Source organism: Centropristis striata, chromosome 11, assembly GCF_030273125.1.
Source record: "Centropristis striata isolate RG_2023a ecotype Rhode Island chromosome 11, C.striata_1.0, whole genome shotgun sequence".
Classification (NCBI taxonomy): domain Eukaryota; kingdom Metazoa; phylum Chordata; class Actinopteri; order Perciformes; family Serranidae; genus Centropristis; species Centropristis striata.
In genome coordinates, this window is record NC_081527.1 from 14,202,252 (window position 1) to 14,223,554 (window position 21,303).

General features: G+C 42.3%; 1 protein-coding gene across 1 annotated transcript in view; it reads right to left on the reverse strand.

Annotated features, from left to right (window-relative positions):
• Positions 1–6,400: 6,400 nt before the first annotated feature.
• Positions 6,401–21,303, reverse strand: part of LOC131980035 (leucine-rich repeat and immunoglobulin-like domain-containing nogo receptor-interacting protein 3) — a 42,486-nt gene continuing 27,583 nt past the window's right edge. The window contains exons 2-4 of the mRNA XM_059344169.1: positions 15,456–16,065; positions 14,470–15,213; positions 6,401–14,268 (exon numbers count right to left, since the gene is read on the reverse strand). Coding sequence (XP_059200152.1) covers positions 13,699–14,268; positions 14,470–15,213; positions 15,456–16,010 — 1,869 coding nt within the window. The 5' untranslated portion in view covers positions 16,011–16,065 and the 3' untranslated portion in view covers positions 6,401–13,698. The remainder of the gene's footprint in view (positions 14,269–14,469; positions 15,214–15,455; positions 16,066–21,303) is intronic.

Genomic DNA, 21,303 nt, shown 5'->3' on the forward strand with positions numbered 1-21,303 from the left:
TTCCTCCATAGTTTGGGTTCTGGTCGTGCACTATAACCGATTCCCTGTTGGAGGTGTCATTTTAAGGGATAGATTGGGTTACTTGAAGTTGAGTTGTAGGAGATAGTCAGTGTATAACTACCGTAGATGGCGGCCGACATGCCCCGAGTTTGGAGAAGCAGGCAGGAGTACCGACATGGAAGCTAAGCAATGTACTGTACGGGGAAAGTAGCAAAACACATTTAAAAAAAAAAACTGTTCTGTTGTCGGACACCCCTGATTAAGTTTACGTGGGGGGGGGACGGAAACTGTTCTATGCTTTTGTCAAAGCCACCAGACTCCATTGACAAAAAATATTATTTTACCTCACAGGAGTTGCTGGTCTACTGCTGCCACTATTGGTAAGTTAGTCTGTGTTATTGTGTGACTTTGGTGTTTTAAAGAGTTAATTCAGATTCACCAAAGTCACATAATAACAAAAAACTAACTATCCAATTGAGTCAGTGGAAGACCAGCTACTCCCATGTTGCAAGGTAAAATTACTGTTTTTGTCAATGGAGTCTGATGGCTTTGAGAAGAACAGAGAACAGTTTCAGTTCCTCCCAAGTAAACGTAAACAGGGCTGTCTGATGGAAAGGTAAACTGGTGAGAAAATATTCTAAATAGAGAATATACGTTTAGCTGCTGGCCTCATCCACAGCAGTATATCGTTTAGCTGTGTCTGTACTCCTGCCTGCGGCTCCAAACTGGGGCCTTGCAGGCCGCCATCTACTGTAAGTAATACACTGACGATGGATAAGTACCTCATTAAACCCTACTTCAAAAAAATCCAAACTATCCCTTTAAGACATCCTCTAGAGACCAGAGGGAAAACTGTAGCTTTTAAGTGCAGATTTTCGAAGATTCGACCCAAAGTTAGTGATGGAAACAGAAGTGTGTGTGTGTGGCTACCTCACAGAATAGAGTGGACTGTGACACAGCCATCAATACCAAAGATACTTCAAGCCTGCCGTGTTCACACTGGACCTGGGACGTGCACACACATGCAAACACTACACAACATGCAACACACACACACACACACCTACACACACACACACACACACACACACACACACACACGCACGCAGAATTGCTTCTAAGTGCACATACACACTTCCACAGAGCAGTCGTGCTGCATGACAAACACTGAGGTGTTTGTAATGTGGGAAGAGTTGAGTGCCTTTTTCCTTCAACCAGGGGTTTGACTGCTCTGCGCGCGCACACACACACACACACACACACACACACACAGACAGACATATACACACACACACACACACACACACACATACACACACGTTTAAAGTGAAGGGGGGCACACACTGGGTGAATGGGGAGCAACACAGGAGGGGGTCCTTATGACAAAAAAAGCAACTTTTGTTTAAAATTAAAGAGCACTTTTTCACACAATGAGGGAAAAAGATTGTTTACCTACGGCCACCATTTTTTTTTTACATGCTGGTGAGACGATGTCGTCTAATAGAGTCCTCCCTACGATACACACATACACACACACTCCCACCAGAGATATTTTTGTGTAATTTGTAACCCGAGTGTAGGTGTGTGTGTGTATCTGACTGTTTACAAAGCCCTCTGATCCCGCTCTCTCATTGGCTCGCATCTAAAACTTAAACCTTTGTAAGAACCAACCAATGACCAATCAGTGCAGAAATTAAAAGACCTTTTAGCTCCAAAAGACACATGATGCCCGCCGGTGACCCCCGCCCATCCAAACCCTCTTCGCTGGTCCCTCCGTCCAGGGTAGCATCACAATGAGGCAGGCATGTGTAGACAATTCATCTTGATATACCTCAAATCTTTATTGTAAAGGTTAATGTAGTGAAACAATAATGACAATGTTTAGCAATGAGAGTGACATTAAAGTCACAGCAAAATGATTGTTCTGTTTTTTTTATTTATTTATTTATTTTTAGAGCGTGTGCAGTGTAAGCTGTCTTATGGTTTTACATCATTTTGAGTTGGTTAATTTATTGTTTGTAGTTTTGCACGTTGTCCTTTTTGAAGTTAAAGGAATACTTCAACAACAAAATTACCTTTTATATATAAATTACTCACCCATTGTTACCTCGACATATTTGAAGAAAGCTTTGCTTTTCTGGAATGCCTCCATGGTGAAAAAAAATACTGTAAAATATGTTATGACAGTTATATTGACACAGTACCCACAGCATTACACACTTCACTCCAGTTTTTAGAAAAAACTCTGGGTTTCTGTTTCAAAATAGAAGCCTTGTAGCGTTTCTGTGAACAGAATTACTTAATTTTATTCAACACAAGGCTCTTAATCTGAAAAGTTAATTGTCAAAATAAGATGGCAGAAATTGAATAATACATTCTATTATTTATGGACATTATTAAAGGCAAATAGAACAGCAGCACAGCAGCGCCAACTCTGTCTGTGTGGACACTGCTCCAGTGTCAGTGAGAAAGCTGAACCTGCGTAAGCTTAGGTTACACTTGTGCAAGACATAGCAGAAGTGTTTTATGCTGTGATTAAACTGCACAAGTTGTGCAAGAAATATGTTTTGATGTAGTTTTACTGTTTTAAAATGCTCCATTCACCACAGAGGCACCCAAGAAAAACAAGTTTTCTTCAAGAATTCAACGTGACACAGGAGGAGAAATTGATATACAACTGATTATTTTGCAGCTGAAGTGTTCCTTTTGGTGAAACAGTAAAAGGAGGAATAATAATTGAACAGGTAGGAAGGGACATAATATGTGATGACGTAGCAGCAGAGAAGGTAGAAATCAGCGGCGAAGGGTTATGAATACAAAGTAAGAAGTTGTAATTGAGAAAATTGTTAAAGATCAAGGTGAAAATGACACATCAAGGACGCACTATTTTCTGTTCTTTGGCTCATTTCGTGTTTCAAGATTGTCTCCTATGTGTGTTAAAGTGATTCCCATATTAAAAAAAAGAGAACCAACCAAAGCACCTCTGTCATTAGGGTTGGGATGAGCGATTCTTTTATGCATGGATACTATATAAGTGTATATAAACTGCAGGATGAACTGTACCTCTACAGGTGGAGGAGAGGGGGAGAAACAGGGAAAAAACAACTGGTTTCAGAGTACACTTTAAAAATTTTTTTTTTTTTTAGCTTTGTGTCCTTTTATGTGCCATTTGTGTATTTGTGTACAATATGTGTATTTGTCAGCTTCATCACTGTGTGTTTCCTCCTGTTGTAACCCTTCCCTTTGTGTGGAAATAGTCTCCACACTCCACGTCTGTATCTTTGTTTCATCTCACATGTGTGAGTGTGAGTTTCTCTTGTTTTGTTCCTGTATTTCAGCTCATCTGTATTTAGTCAAAATTTGATCGGCCTTGGTGTTTGTCGGCAGAGGCGTAAAGAAACAGACAGCCAGGCAGCTGAAATACGGGTGTCTTCTGTTGCATCAAAATGGCGCCATTTGCTTTTTTCCTTCAGACAGACCTCAGAGCTCTGGAAGCCCCAGTGTCGATGTTCTCTCCCTCTTCCCTTACCAACCAATCAATCAATCAGAACCAAGTGTCTTTGTGATGGTAGAAGACAATCAATTTCAAATAGAGCAGAGACAAAAGAAAAAAAGGAGGGAGAGAGAAAGTAAGCGATGGAGGAGGGCGGAGAAAATGACTGGACAGGAGAGATGGGAGGAGAGGAGGAAGGATGGCTCTCTGAGCAATCAGTGTGTGCGTGTGTACATGTGTGTGTGTGTGTGTGTGTGTGGTCACCTTTAACCTCTTCAGAGTGACCTTTACGGTGGGGGCTGAGGCACCCTGGACACTTCCCCTGACACGATGGAGGTGGTGGAGGGGTCTGACTTGTTAAGTGGACATCTAATCGAAGATGTTGATCAAAGGCCTACACACACACACACACACACACACACACACACACACACACACACACACACACACACACACACACACACTGTCCTTACCTAGAGAACCTTTCTTCTGATCTTCATCTCCCACTAACACAGTGAGTCTGTCAGTCACGTTGGTCTGCCTTCAGCCTGTGGAGGGGGACTCAAGTAATAACTGGAACAAATAATACACAGAGTGAAAACCAGTATGGGTTAAATTGTGTGTTTTGACTAAAACAAATAAAGAAACAAGCAATTGGCCGGCTGACTTCATTTTCTGTGTGATGGTTTCTTTCTGCGGTGCTCTGTTGCCATCTGGTGGTGTAAAATTTCACTACATGGACACTGATGTCCAGGATTTATTCAGTCTCAGGGCCATAAACAAGTGTTCAGACTTTAAAAGAAGGTACCAGGTCCATTCTACATACCAATTAGAACAGTTTGTGCTATAAACTAATTGTCTTTCTGTTTTGGCACATAGTATTCAAATATATCAACATACTTTTCCATTTTATACTGACAGGAAATATAGTATACAGTCATGGAAAAAATATATTATATATATATATATATATATATATATATATATATATATATATATATATATATATACATACAACACATGTTGTGATGCTGCTCATTCACAAAGAGCCATCAAAATGTTTTCCTTTACATTTAATACTTACTTTTTGTGTTCCAAGATATCTGGAGTTGTTTCAGCACCACCCACAGTTTATTTAAATGTGAATGTTTTCCATCTGTTTTTCCCATCATCTTCTCCTCCCATTCCTTTGTGCATTGCATTGAAGGAGAATTCACCAGCAGCTCACTCAAAAATACAGCGCATTTGCATGCCGCCTGCTTTCACATACTTTATTTTTTCACTTTCTGCTGTGATCATACTGTAAACTCAAAACCAGCTCAGAACCAGTATGTAGTTAGTAGGTATTGGGACATGGTATGTCAATGGCTCTGTGTTACATATCATCAGGAAGCCTTTGTCAATCAAGACAAAGGAGGCAGAGCCAGGTCTGGATTGGCTCTGATTCAGTCTGAAGCCACAGCCAATCACATCGCTGCCTCTATTTCTCTTCATAGACAAAGACTTTGTGATGAAACATGAGTCAGTCTTTCGAACAATGTTTTTTTTGAAAAAAAACCCCTGATGGATTGAAATAAAAGAAGGCCGGTAATAAACTCTACATTGTGAAGAGAAGCAGGTTAAAATAACGTTTCATACCTGAGTTTTAAGAAACAAAATCCCTCTTTCAAGGTAATTTATTTTAAGGTGATATGATAGACTTGTGAGCAAACGGTTGCAGTGGTATGTTCAGATGATTTTGACTGGATTCAAAGGGGGCACTGACTTATGTAGGAGTAGCATGAAATAAGTCTAACATTCACTCTATTTTAGCTCTGTTTTTGGTCTCCACCATCTCCAAATTGCCTATAGCAGCCTTAAATATTATGAGTATTAATATAATAATGGGTTGTTTTAGTGTATGTGGGTATTGCAATATATTGGTATAGACAATAATAGTCATATTTAAAATAGTGAAATACTGATATCACTTATCTATAGATAATATTTGAATTATCATTTTGCCTGGCTGTTTTTTCACAATCCATTAAGTGTAAATATAGTTTTTGTACAGATATGGTTATACTCTTTCTCTGTACCTCCCACTCATATTTTGAGTGTAATTTATTTGCCGATAAACAAACAAACAAACAAACAAACAAACAAACAGACAAAACGCCCTGTAGACAATTTTGACTGATACCATTCATGCCCCCTACACATTTTCTATTGATTGTTCTGGGCAAGATATTCATAAAAATCTATTATTGTGACAGCCGTAATTGAGGACTTCAGGTCTCATTCTTGCACACAACATCAATGCCAATGACCTCACGGTCACAGGGGAATGTGAGCAAAATCCCTGCAGCCATGGGTCAATATCAATGCTTTTTGAATGACATGTTAAACAATCATATTCTGTAAGTGGTGCACCTTATGTGTTTCATCATTTTTTTATGAACGTAACGACACAAGAAGGTAACGAGAAGAGACACGGGACACTTTTGACAGAGTCACATCATGCTTTTATGACGAAAAGGAGTTCATTTACAAGACAGACAGTATATAAAACATACATTGAAATAAAAAAAGAACTCATATGTGTTTTATAGACAAATACATTATTGTCTCATCCTTCCTTTTGAGACCAAGCAGCCATGGGACTGAGCAAAACATGGGCGATCCCTGGAGAAAAGAAGCAGCAGTTAAATCCTATATTACTATACCTACACTATTTACAGTTCAACAGTCATTTTCCTCTGTCAGACATGGCAAGAAGGTCTACAGATTTGATGACATGATATGGCTAATAGATCTACTATGTACAGTTTCTGTTCTTCACATCCAAGGATCCACACATGGCGGTGCAAATTTAAACGTTATAATTCAGGTGCAGTCTGGACAAGAGTCAAAATTTGGTACTTACGGTCTCTATTATGAGCCAGACATATGCTTCAATGATTGATCAGTTGACACCATTCAATATGACAAGCTAAACAACTTGTCTTTATGTTAGCTCTGCATTTAATTGGAGCGCTCAGCACCCATTCCTAGGTTTCAGGAGTCATTAATGACAACGGGGAACAAATATGCATTAAAAACTGATAGGGATCGATGAAAAATATTCTGAAATGTTTAACGAGGTCGGTGCCGGGTTGATAGAGAGACAGAGAGAAAAGAAGCGGAGAGAAAAGAAATAGAGGAAGACAGAGACAGAGAGAGAGAGAAAGAGGAGAGAAGAAGTTTATCGCATCCAAATTTGAGAAATAAACTTTCCATTAGAGGGCTCCAACAAGTACAGAGCTATACCATGGAGTGACAGCTTCCTCTGAAGAGTGGAGGAGGTGAGAGAGCGTTACATCGGCTCAGACCTGGGACACAAAAGTCGAAATCTGGCACCATCTCGTTCTTAAATCATCTTAAAAGGTAATGTGGAAACCTAGGAATGAGTGCCAACCAGGTCTGTAAGAGCTCTGTACGCCTCCTCCTACTCCAGAGGGATTCTGGGAGAGTGGCAAGGTTCAAGATAGATCAATGAAAGTATGCCATTAATAATCCCATCCCCATACAGCATTGATCAGTCCCACCATCCTGCTTGGAATATCAATCATTTTATCTACAGCTTACACATCCTCTGTGCGTGGATAGATATGTGTAAAAGTACAATCATCCCAAGTAAACAAATGCTTCTTTTGTAAGATGCACACTACTTTAAATATTCAGGAGCAGGTGATTCTTTGCCCCCCTTGCTTTCATTTATTTGTACCAGATTACAAACACTTTAATGGTCCCACCTGCTCTTACGGTTTCAACCAGTCCCATGGCCAGCAACAATGGCACCCATAGCTCTCCGTACAAGTGTAGGTGAGAGTTTGGCAAGACCAATCACTGTATACAAAAGGCATGCATAGATTAAACCTGCTAAGACCACAAGAAAGAAAGTTTTTGTCTCTAGAGAGGAGCCGACCGTTTGCCGATCAGCTCTCAGTCATATACAGAGAAAGAATGATGCTGTGACGTCTTATCATGGTTAGGTATTGTTAGTTGTGGTTGTGGTGAGACTGGCGGGGGCTTCAGAAGGTATTTGTCAAACTGAGTCCCAGCAAACCAGATCAGAACTGTTGCTTTTGATCAGATGGAGGCCTCTCTACAGGTGGCTGAGGGCAGACACCCACAGCGGAGAGGAGGTCACACTATGGCTATAGGAAAAAAAATCAGTGAAGCACTGACTTATGACGCTAACAGTCAATTTACTCTCTTTAGTGTTTCGCTGTATGAGACCCAGAGCTGTTGTTTTATTTTCCCCACCACATACAATAACACTGGTACATCAGCATCAGCAGAATGGTCCCATTTGTTGCTGTTACTCACGTTGACCACTTGGGGTCAGTATTGCCACATAGAAAGGGGGGCAGCTGCAATAGTCTGGTCAAGGTTAAGATGAAGCAGTTGTACTGTTTAAGGTGCTTTAAACAATCCTTCTGCAATACTTACATGTGTCCAATTCAACCTAACTGTCAGTTAACACTGACTGCTTTGTATCACCTTCTCTTCATACAATTACAGAAAACGTAGATTTCAGCCTCCAGGTTTTGTATGACATGCTGTTCTGAAAGGTCTATTACAGAAATGAGACTAATAAACCAAGTAATCACCCAATCAGCCGAGCTCACTTCTCCGCCATCCCATTAAGGCTCCTCTCAGCTCTGATAATTTAACTCAAGTCTAATCCAGTGGAAAACAGCAGCTGGAGGATCTGGAGTATGAGATGGGTTCATTTAGAGAAACTGTTAGACTGTCCTCCTCCGAAAAACAACTGCATATATTATGCTAATTACGACCTATTTTAATGTGTGATAGTTAGGCTGTGTCCTCTTGTGGTCGTAGTAATTATGACAGAGGCTAAAGTGAAATTAAGATTATGGAGTGTAAAATGCATGGCAGAACTGAGGATATGGAGTACAAAGAATGACAAAGGCCACTTAGGGTGTGTGGACCAAACAAAATCAGTAATTTTTGCTCAGGAGAATGGTGTTTGTGTCCCCAGTGAAACAAAAAATTCAGCCTTGTTATTTTAAGTTACATATGTAAGTTAACTTCTATGTGCAGCTTCATCACACACTTTAACATCACTTGTGAAGCAGTAGTAGTAGTAGTTTTGTTACCTAAATTTCAACTCCAAAAATGTAACAATTTAACATAAAATGATATATGTATGTTTGTTTTTTGGGGTTGGAACAAATAAAAAATGAATGAAACCAAATCAGTGTGGTTGTATGGTTTGGAGGAGTTGTTTGAGGAAATGCATGGAGCAAAACCAACCAAATAGTAAGAGAACAGAGTATTGGTCCCTTAATTGAGAAATAGACCAAAAACAATGTTACAAAATAAAAAATGAATAATTTAGGCTCGGCTGTAATGACGCCATGATTATCGGTGTCTAAGGGTTTGCCTTATTTTGGTCTGCGTCTTTGAAGAGTTCCCCAGTGGAAAGTATACTAACAGTAATGTTTCTGCTGCTGCTGTAAATGGGGCGTCTAGACTACAGTACACCAACCCCAGGCAAGGGCGAACCGGAGGAGGGAGCGAGGGATCGCTCAGCCTACTTTCTCAAGAATCATGGCAGAGGAGATGAATCAAGCTCACGCTTCTCCGTATCTACAAACACAGAGAGTCTGTCAGCCAGACTGAGGCGATGCCTTGGCTGCAAAGCTGTGTGTACTGGCACCTTTTTTTTTGTTAAGAGAGCTGCTGAACAATTGTTTGGCAAAGTGTCTGTCAATTAAAATGTTTAATGTATTTCTGAGGCCTTTGATAATGGATCTCTGGCAGGGGATTGAAGCTAGAGGGGACAGCAAGGATTTTTTAAAAAGCCTCTTCTAGCTTTCAAAGGCTTGTGAAGCTTGAATAGATACAAAGGCTTATTTTCAACCCTGACCAACATGAAAAATGTCTTTTTTTCATGAATGAACTGCTTCCTTGACAAAATGACTCTGCGAGTAGGCAGAGAGTGAGAGCAGGCTCACGGTATTAAAACAACCCAACCCCCTTTTCTGCATTTGTAAGTTAAAGTGTGACAAGATATCATCAGAGAAAATACATACAGTACAGTCCATGGGTTTTCATATCCAGAGAAAGATCCCGGAGCGGCACTGAGAAGAGAGGGAAAGTTCCAGAAGTGTTTTTTTAAGGAATGGGTAGGGCATGAAATGGGAACCAATGTTTGTTTTTTTAGGGAACCTGGGTCACCCCTTTCATCTTTTGTCTCCACTGATCCAATCAATGCTCCGTGTTCGATGACATCACCAGGAGCAACAAATCATAACACGACAACACTGACTCACCGACCACAAAGACACGTGTCTACTACCACACAACCATAATCCAGCCTAATACTGTGAACAGGGACAACAAGGCTTGGAAATGTTAAGAAGACAGGGGGTAGGAAGAGGGGAAGAGGGCGGTAAAAAGGGGGAGAAGGAGAAGAAGATAATAAAATGAAACACACCCTCATCTACGCTTACATTTGTGATGGATGTTTGCACTACAACACCATCGACAATCACTACAGACATTCTCACTGTCTTCTAAACCTAGTTTTCACTGAGAAATACCGGGGAATGGAAACACAAAAGGGTCAGCTTGGGGAGAGGAGACTTCCGTGAAGGAGACATTCTGTTCTCAACACAAAAATGGCCGCTGACACTGTTAAAAAAAAAAAAACAGGCCAATTTGTTCATCTATTCTCATTCGGCCTCATGAATCTTTAACAGCTGTTGAGTTATTCATCCTGACACAGAAGCCGTGGTTTCATCATCCCTCACAGGGGACCGAAATGGAGTTTGCAGGATTTATTTTGCAGAAGTTTTTAGAGTCTGAAGTTCTCTCTTACCTGGGGCACATTTTCCCCCAAACTGTAAACTTGTCCTTATGCGGTGTTGCAGGTGTGCTTTAGCTCAGTGGTTCCCAACTGTTTTAGAGTAAGACCTCTAATAATAAAGCAATGTGAAGTCTGTTCCTCATGACATGCTGCACACGTTGTAAATCCATCACAATTCAATTTGCATCATTTCTATAAATTCGTATTAACTACTAGCCAGCTTCCAGTGGTGGAATGTAACTAAGTACATTTACTAAAGTACTATACTTAAGTACAGTTGTGAGGGAATTGTACATTTTCCACATATATAACTTTAAACTTCTACTCCGCTTTACCTGCCAGTTTTAGTTACTTTTCAGGTCAAGATTTAACATGAAAAAAATTATCAATTTAAAATGATTAAGCATGTTTAAAAAATTAAACCACATAAAAGCATTTTAAGTAGTTAAAATTTACAATCTGTGTGTGGCCATTCTGCATAAGGGGTACTTTTATTTTTGATACTTTAAGTACCACTTCACCAACTCTTTAAAAAGCAGGCATTTTAAACAAATTTAAAATGTTAAAATAAATTTGTCTGATGATGCTCAATATCTGTAGATGGCAGGTAAAACTATTCTTTTTTGGTATTTCTACTTGTTTATACTGTAAATTGTTAATACTTTATATTTTTTACTTGTTTATTTGCTAATACATCTTATATTCTTGTTTATACTGCTGTTTACTATTTATTGTTTATTTTTGCTATCCACTTTGCTGCTGTAATTCTTGAAATTTCCCCGTTGTGGGACTCATAAAGGAAATCTTAATCTGTACTTTAATTTATAATTCAGAAAAATAATAGCATTTTTTTGTTCCTCTTTCTTATCCTGTCCACCATCTGGCGACTGCTCCAATTTTATTTGTGACACTTGTTTAGGAACCACTGCTTTAGGCGGAGAACACACCAAACAGCAGCAAAATCCAGCTGGTGCAATAATTAAAGGAGTCCCAAGACTCTATTTACTGATTGGATGCCTGTATTCTCAACAAATCGCTTAAACTTAAACCATCTCCAACTTCAAGTTTGGCTGCACAGCTCTCCATAGACATTGCAAAGCAGCGTGCTGCTCGCTGCAGTTGGTGTGTTTCCGGTGCTAGATCACGTCTTGCTTCTTCGGTTCCAGTTGATTCGCACAATGAGATGCAAACAGGCTAAAGTGCCTCGTGTTTGGGAATGTTATTGTGTGTTGAGAACAGAGCAGTCCCACACAGAGGACGGGGAGCTTTAAAAAACAGCCAAAAGGTCACAGAGAACAACAACTGAGGAAATTAAAATGGAGGACAAACAAGAAGCAACAGAACACTTCAAATAAAGTTTTTAGTTTTTTTTGTTTGCTTTTAAAACCACAGTACTACTCTCCACTATACGATGCACATGGCGTGGGTAGGGTTAACACGACTTCATTTACATTTTGAATCCTCGATCTCCAGCCAGGGACCCCTCCCAAAGGAGGACCCAGTGGGGGTGTATGGGGAGGTGGGGGTGAGGAGGGGGGGATGCACTGGGCTAGGGGGGCAGAGACATTCGCACACCGACCGTCTCAGAGGCAGAGAGAGAGAACCAGCGTCACACTCTGTGATTGCTGCGCTGCTTCATCAATTTGTATCTTTATTCATGTGTAACTGTGATTGTTGTTGCTATCAATCTAACCTTGATGAGGTTTTACCACCTATCTGTGTGTGTGTGTGTGTGTGTGTGTGCGTGCGTGTAATATGGGGTGCAACTTTATGCAAGCCCAGCGACAGCAGATGGTCTTGTGATCATCACACCAGCTTGTAAGATGGCAGTAGCAATAATTATTATTATATAACTGAATCATGCACACACTACTGTATAAAAAAACAAAAAAACAAAAAACAACCTACACGTACTATGGCTTTGTTTCAAACATTTACATCACTTCTCTCTTAGAGAATGCATTTTGGCTTCATGGCTCTACATACAGTATTGCTGGAATGTTATATTTGAACAGAGCATGTATTTGTGGTTATACTCTGTAGGCTAGTTGTTTCACTTTTCCTGAGAAAAGGTGCTATACATATGTTGCTATGAGTGTGTGTGTGTTTATTTGAAGCCCCTCACGGTGTTACTGTGTGTCCTCTGTCTGCCTCTGAGTATGACCCGACCCTCCGGGCTGCTCCCCCCTGGCAGCGCTGGGAAGGTCAGGCGTCCGCCAACACAGCAGAGGGCGGGGACGGAGCATGGAGGCGGCAGGTTGACCCTTTCCTCACATGAAAGAGCATGAACTTGTGATGTAGAGAGCTCTTTTTTTCACCCTCCATCCCCTTCTCCTTCAGCGATCCTCCTGTGGCCACCAGCCCGGTCCCCATTGCTCTCTATTGTGTTGGTTGCTGTGGTTACCATGGCTGCCCGTGTCCGTTGAGCTTGACTTCCTAACCAAACCCTGCGGGGCCCACGGGCAGCCACGGCAGCTCTCGGCCGGCGCACTCGTCCCAAACTCACACAGCTAATGTTGTCGCAAAATCTCACAAAGAAGAAATCTTTTTTCTGTGAATGGTCCAAATCCAGATCCGCTGCTTCTTATGAGCAATAATTATCAGATCATGTTTTACAGCCATTAAGCTTGATGTATGACAATGTTAATGAAGAACCCTCCTCACTGTTCAGCCGTGGTCAGACTAGATAAAGGAGGCTGCTGTAGAAAAACATATTCAAACTGTTTTTCAAAACAATTTGTTTTATTTAGTGGTATAAACTTACAACTTAACGCTCAACTGCATTTCTGCATGCATGATTCTTAACAAGGCAGACTTTAGAAGCTAAAAATACTATAAATGGATGGTAGCCAGGTTTCCCTGCATCACATTTCTTTTAAAATCCCTGACTGCACATGATACAGTAAAGGGAAATGAAAGAGAAGATATTTTTCATTATCTCATTATTGCAACAGAGAAACAGGGCTACCAATATCCCACAGTTCAGTGATCATGCCAATTTCCAAAACTTATCTCCTTTAAATCTTAACTCTATTATTCTTATCAAACATGGACGACAAGAAGCTCCTTCCAATCTATCGATACTGTTTTCACCACAAGCTGAATTAAACCAGAGAGAGATCAGGGTCATTTTGATTTTGTTCACAAATCAAACCAAATCGAGTCATGGCTCCTGTTTTGATGTGGTTCCTCAATTTTAAATAGAGCCATAGACAAGGACTTATTATTATCATATATTGTGCTTTAACACTTCTTTGTGAGTCAGTGGCTGTGTGTGTTTGCGTGTGTCAAACACGTCTTTGGGACGTGCTCATGCCTCCCCCGAGGGACCCCTGGCTGCGTTGTTTCATATCATTTTCATATTGAACTTCCTGGTCCCTCCTGAGGAGCTGCCCGTGACGGGTTCAGATTTCCGGAAGGAGTACTCCACTGTGAAGTTGTTCTTGCGTTGGCCGCGTCCCCGGCTCCACACGAACAACAGCAGGAAACAGAAGAGGACCACCCCCAGGAAGGTGATGCAACCCATAGCTGTGGAGACCAAAATGGTGGTCAGGTCCAAGGTGAACTTGAGGAAAACGCGCGTGCTGTTCAGATTTGTGTCGTTGAAGAACTCGCCGCTGTACAGCGAGCGGTTGAGAAAAAAGGCTGAGGCGGCATCCAGCGGCTGGCCGCGCACTGTGAGCGTGGCAAAGTAGGTGTCATTGCCTCCGGCGTTACTGGCGATGCAGATGTATGTTCCACTGTCAGTAAGCTGGGCGTAGCGGATCTCCAGGGTGCCACTGGGAAGGACAGTAATGCGCCCTGAATTCTTGGCTGTGATCCGCCTGCGCTGGGGGGAAATCCAGACAATAGCAGGTGCAGGTTCTCCTTCAGCTCGACACAGAAAACTCACAGGTTGGCCCTCACGAGCGAGCACCTGTGGGTGAAGGAGGAGAGAAGTGCACAGACAAATAAATGAAGGAGAGAGAATACACACACACACACACACACAACAAAATCTGGCAGTATTACAGTATTTGTGCTTGCAGAAGCAATTAGAGTAACCTCAGTAATGAAATCATGAGCATTTAGTCATTTCTTGCTAAACATTAAGCCTAAATGTAATCATCTTCATTACCTGCTGCAGTTTACGGTTGCGTATCTTAGGTTTCTGGCATGTAAAGTGATCGAAGAGTGCAGAATCGGTGAAGGCGCTGAGGCTGACCCCTTGCACCTCCACCGGCCCCGCACACACCGGCACTCTGCCGTCAAAGTTGAGGGTCTTGCGTCTTTGCAGGATCCACAACAGACGGCAGTCACACATCAGGGGGTTCCCATCCACTCTGAGTGTCTCCAGACTGTTGACAGAGTGGAAGGAGCCCTCTTCGAGAGTTTGCAGGTCGTTGGAGGAGAAGTTGAGGACCCGGATCTGTCGAAGGCCTCCAAGGGCATGGAGCTCCACCGTCATCAACCCTGTGCTTACCATGATGAGCTCCTTCAGCCTCAGCAGGTCCTTGAAGGCCCACGGCTCTAGTGTAGTGATAGGATTGTAGGACAGGTTGAGGTGCGTGAGGTGCACCATGTTCTTGAAGGAGGCGGAGGGGACGGAGGTGATGTTGGTGTTGGTGATGGAGAGCCAGTGGAGGTCCAGGCCCTGGAAACTTAGAGGGGAGATGTACTCTAGGTACGGCCAGTGATCGATGTCCAGACCCCGCAGGTTGGAGAGCTTGCGGAAGTTCTGGTCCTCCAGGGCAATGATGCTGAGGTGACGAAGGCGAAGTGTGACCAGGCTGCGCAGGTAAGACAGCGTCTGGCCAGAGATGGATGTCAGGTTGCAGCGCTCTACTGTCAGATCTTCCAGCCCCAGCAGCCCTGAGAACGCCTGTGAATCAAGAAGATAAAGGGTTTTAAAGCCTAAAACAAGATACATTTGATCAATTTGAATGTTCTAAAACTGAGGAGTTTATTTGCAAAAACAGATGAAAGTTGTTCTTAAAATGAATACTTGTTTGATTTATATTCCCCTAAGGGCACAAAAATAAAAAACGATTTAGGAAAATAGAACAAATGAATGTTCTTGCATCTAGTTCTTCATTAACACAGTGATGATACAGACAAGCTTACCTTGTGGGAGATATAGACCAGGTCGTTGTCTCCAACCTCCAAATGTTTCAGACTCTTCAGGTCCTGGAAGGTGTAGTCCAGTAAAATCACCATCTTGTTCTCGCTCAGGTCTAGGCTGGTCAGATTACCCAGCTTGGCGAAAGCCCCCATGGGCACTAACTTCAGCTGGTTTCCCCTTAACTTCAGCACTTTAAGACTCTGGAGGGTGGCGAAGGCATTAGGCTCTAATGTGGCGATGAGGTTCTCACTGAGGTCCACTTCCTCCAGCCGCGGGTACGGTGCCAGGTCTCCTGCTTGCACCCAGCGAAGCCGGTTCTTGCTGAGGTCCAGAAGCTGTGTCTCTGTGGGGATGCCCTCTGGGATGTTTGTGAGCCGCCGACGTTGGCACGACACTGACCTCAGCTGAGCCGAACACTCGCACCGTGGCGGACAGGCCTGGCTACTTCCTGGCAGCGTTAAGGTTATTACAGCAACCAGAGAAGCAGCCAGGACCCATCCCCACACCCTCGGCCATGGCACTAAGGCACGCCCACCAGGGCCAGGAGAGCCAATCATGGCCCTGGTCCTCTGACTCCTCACCTGTTGCAGGCAGGGTCAGTGCACCATGCACCTGCAAGTCGAGACAGAGGGGAGAAAGAAACATGATAAGCAAAAGAAAAAAAAATCGAAAAGAAGGAATAAAGGCATGACACTAGAGAAAGGATGGTTGGATTACTGAACGGGTCTGTCGGGGACAGGTAGGGTGCCGTCTGGCCTTCACCTACAGAGTGTTGTTAGACACATACTAACAAGGAAGAGAATCAAAATGAAACTTAAAGAAGCATAAAAAACACCTAAACAAAACACAAAAGACTACAAAGAGACCCAAAAAAACTACAGAGATGCAAAAGAGCTGCAAAGAAACACAAAGGGACTTGCAACAATAGAAAAGAAAAATAACTACAAAGAGACACAAAACAGCTGCAAAGAGACATAAAAGAACTACAAAAGATCAAAACATTTACAAAGTGATGTAAAAAGAGCACAAAGAGACACAAAACCACAGAGAATTGTGTGAAAGTACAAGGAGACACAAAACAACAACAACAATAATGACTAAAAAAGGCTAAACAACAAAGTGTGTGTGTCTTGCTCCTCCGTAGAAAACATGGTGGGGCCTTTTTCTGTGCCCAGAGGCCCGTTGTTTCATAATCCGCCCATGAGAGGAAGAATGTGAGAGAGATCATCTCCCTGGCTCATAAAAATTACATCCACACTGCTGTAAATTATCCATGTTTCCTGCACTATAAGTAAAATTGTACGGAAAGCTGTGGAGATTTGAGCCAGATAATGACACGCCATTGAAATGTAGCTGATGAGACCCCATTACAGGGACACGGATCTGTGTAAGATGTTTAAGATAATTTGTCTTTTCACTAATTCATCTATGGTTTCAGCTGGAGAACTGGGACACTGGGAGCCATGCGAGGGAGCTTCTTGCTTCAGCCGAATTCATGCATGTTGCATCTCCTCAGCTCTCCTTGCAGCACTGAGAGCGTCTGCTCCATTTTGACAAACACAATGAATTTATTATCACCACGCATGGAGGCAGGCCGAGCTCCTTAACAATCACATTATGCCCGGAAGCCACGCATGCCAGCCGCGGCTCCGAAATGTGAAGAGAAATAGGTGTTTGAATCACTGTGTGCTCAAGTCACATTATGTATTTGATCAGGTATGTGTGGATGCGTGTCTGCGTAGGATGTGGCATTTTACTGGGTATGAATTAAAAATCGTTTTGGTCCTCCTTGCACGGAGATGAGATGAATCACTCGTGCTTTAACATTCCTTCAGGCAACCTGTCATCTCTCCCACACACTGTTTTCTACTCAGAGACAGTCAAAGAGCACCTGGCATTAGATCTGGAACACAACTCAGTGTCCATCTAGTTAGCAGTAAGTGGTGATGCTTTTATACTTTATACAAGGGAAAAACTTGAGAGTGTGGCAAAGCTCATGAAAACGCTCACCAGAAACACAACATGTTAAACTTTTTTATTTGCTCGGTTCTTTGTTTTTCAGATGACGTGGAAATGAGAAAGAATATATCATCATCACAAGGGAGTATCATGTTCAAATGATGCTGGCAGTGGAGGAGGCAGAGCCCAACTGATTAATAATATATGGGTTGGTTTGTGCTTAGCAGTGGGCAGTGTTCAGAGGGCGACACAGTTAAAAGAGCCTAAAGTCGCCAGCCTCTCTTTGCTGCCGGCTTTGCCTCAAGTCTCAAGTCTTTCTAGTAAGTTGGATTTAGAAAACAGCCTCTTGAACGGCTAATCATATCTGACTGTTTCAGTGCGTTGGCATCAATGGGATCAAACAGGATGAAATGGGATTTAAGCTAAATTTAAATGATGGCAGACATAATTCTTCACACACATGCACATTTTTTCACACATGATCACACACACACACAAACTGCAGTAAAACCTCCAGAGATTGTGTCTCATCTACTAAGCCTCAGGGTGGATAAGTCCCACAGTTTTTTTTGACAGGTCTGGAAAACACTCTGTTTACAGATCCCATATCTGAAGGATCTGGTTGAAATCTGGCACAATTTTCCATTCACTGCAAGACAAAACGCAGGCAGAGAGAGGCTGCTGTGCAGGCTGCCGCACAAACTGACCCAGTTCTCAGCAGCAATTCAGCCTCGCACTGTCAACCAGCAACAACTCACCATGACCACAACAACAGAGCAGCAAACCTCAGCGTCTCCATGGAGTAAAGCCCAGGAGAGTAACAGAGAGATCGGAAAAACAAACATGAGTATACAGATGTTCTGAAATAACGAGCAATTTAACACATGGTGATATCTCCTCTTCCTCTTCACTACTCCTGGTCCCCAGAGGTTGAATCTCAATGACTTTGGTCCTCCCCTGACTTGTCCTCATCAAATTCTTCACCTGTTCAGTGAAATATCTCAATATCTACATGATGAACTGGCACAATATATTGTGCAGACATTCATGGTGCCAAGATGATGAATCCTACTGACTTTGGTGATAACTTGGCTTTTCCTGTGGTGCCACCATGAAGTCAGATTTTTTGTTATTTAGATGAGAGTGAAATATCTCTGATAGAATGACATGTGGTGCAGACATCGTTGGTTGCCTGAGGATGTTAAGCAAAAACTTTTATCTCTTGAACATCCATCTAGCACTTTCTTCAGGTTAATATTCTCTTAAGTATATATTACCAATTTGCAAATGTTAGCATGCTAACACACTAAACCAAGATAAGATATATCAAAAATGCTAATAATGTGAGGATGAGAAAGGGAGGCCTCCTGGTCTGAAAAGCCAAAAAAAAAAAAAAATCAGCATTCTTTCTAATGGCCAGCAGGGGGCAACTGCGCAGATTGCAAAAAGTAGTCTCATTGTACAGAAGTCTATGAGAAAATGACCCTACTTCTCCCTTGATTTATTACCTCAGTAAACCTTTTACTCATTAATTTATTATCTCAATCTCTAGTTTCAAGTCTTTTTTAATACATGATGTGATTTTTGTTATGAATAAAATGGACAATTTAACAGGGTATGCTATGTTATAATTGACAAGTTGCTACCACAGTGCACTGTGTGTTTTTTTAGTTCATGAACGCTTATTGAAAAAATGCCCAAAAATGTCTTCTTGAAATGTGTTCAGCATTTGGTTGTTCTAAAAGACACTCTAAGGCAGGGGTGGGCAATTCATTTTGCCAAGGGGCCACATGAGATTTTCTAAAGGTTGGGGAGGGCCGGACCAATACTCTGAACTCAATTCTGCTCAATATTAATTTCATCGCTTTATAAAAAGCAGTAAATTATCTGGTTTAGAGCTGCTACTGGTAATAATACATGTTATGATAAGACTATGTTAATGTGTAGTAAGTCAAATTATTAACTTTATTCAAAAAGCAAATAATTGTTTTTCACAAGGTAACAAGGGAACTCAGTGTTTCTGTGCAGGTGCGTATGCATGCACGCACATATGTAAATCGCCTTCAAAATAAAAGCACTGTGGTTGTATTGATTTCTAATTTCCGGGTAACCTCATGCGGGCTTGACAGGGACAGCCAACGGGCAGGATGTGGCCCTCGGGCCTCCTATTGCCCAGGTCTGCTTTAAGGAGTCTGCTGTTCAATTTTTTTTCAAGTAAGTACATTTTATTTGAAGCCTGTTTTTCAAAATCCAAAATTAGTATCCCAATGAATATCACAGTTAACTGAATTACAGACGGACCATGCTAACTAACTAGCGCTAACGTTAGCTTGCAATCCACCCATCTCCCTTCCCTCACTGCATCCTGCCGTCACTTCTAGCTCCAAAAAAACTAGATGGAGACGGCCAAAATGCCAAACTCAAGCCTCTGAAAAGGTAGATCACAAACCAATTGGTGATACATTCTTTGAAATCATGCTGCCACTAGCATTGGTGCTTCAGCTGCTAGCATAGACTGTCTGGTTGTATTCTGAGTGTATATACTGTCTGTGTGCGTGTCAGTGCACATCTGCCCGGCTCTTAGGCAGCGTGATGGATGCAGCCTGTCTCCACACCCCCCATGAGAGTCATCCTACGGGTCAGTAGCAGAATCGCTGCATGAATCAGTGAGCTGACATCGTGGAGGCAGACAAGGTCCCCACTGCTGGACTCAAGGACAGGCAGGGATCTTTAAAACACACACACACACACACACTCCATCGAACACATGGACCCAGAGGACTTCAGTGTGCAGACGGATAAACACACACCTTTACTCTCACCCCCATGGCAAATAGTGAGGATAGCTTTTCCTGCAGCAGGTGGTTTTATCAGCAGCCTGTGTCTTTATTCTGCTTCAAAGGAGCTCGGAGTAAGTCGTACAGCTTGTCCTGGACAGCCAACACACACAGAAATCACAGGAGGAGTCCCCATATCCACACTGAAAACTGTAAATTAACATTTGCCAGATGTTAAGGCAACAACAGTGGCAAATCCAACAACTCTCCCGACAGATTGTGCCACAGGCCAGCTGTCCAGAGGAAACATGGAGAAGAATGGAGGGAAAATCAGCCTGGATGCTAAAAATAACTAACTTTTAGATAGCTGACCCAATGAACAGATGTTGGGGAACAACATCCGAGTCTAATCACACACATGCATCATCAGCCTGCACAGGCACAACCCCGATGGCCATGGCCAGATGTCTCAAACACCGGTTGTTTCACCTAATTTACACAGACAGGATAGCCTGATTAAAAACATCACACTGCCAAGGAGAGACGCTTCCAAAATAACTGTGGGGAAAAATAAGGTTGTGGTTATTGTGCGGTGTGTATTTGTGTGTTTGTGTGGCAGTGTGTCTGACCATAAATAGGTCCTCCATGTTGACCGGTTGCCTTTATACTCTGCCAGCAGAGCGTGAATCTCCCTCATATCCCTCCTTCATAAGCTTTGTCTGGCTTTTTCGCTTTCTCTATGACACACACACTCGCTGACCCCGCCACCACCACCACCACCACACACACACACACACACACACACACAATAAAAACCTCTCACTATTTAGCATCAGTGATGTAGGCGCAATCGAGCAGCCAGCAGGTTATTAGGGAAAGCTTTTACATTGTATTGTTGCAAACCAACTGAGGTGCAAACTTGACAAGTTTTTACTTTTCAGAGGAAAGCTGACAGTTTGTGCTTTCCATTGCTAAGTAGCTATAAGTCCAATATTAAATCTGTGCTTAGTCACTCCAATTTTAAGCCCAAGTCAAGTGTGTAGTACAGCTTAGCAGCTCTTTAATACTGCTGCAGTGCATGTGGGGAGAGAAGGGGGATGTAAACAGTCAGGAG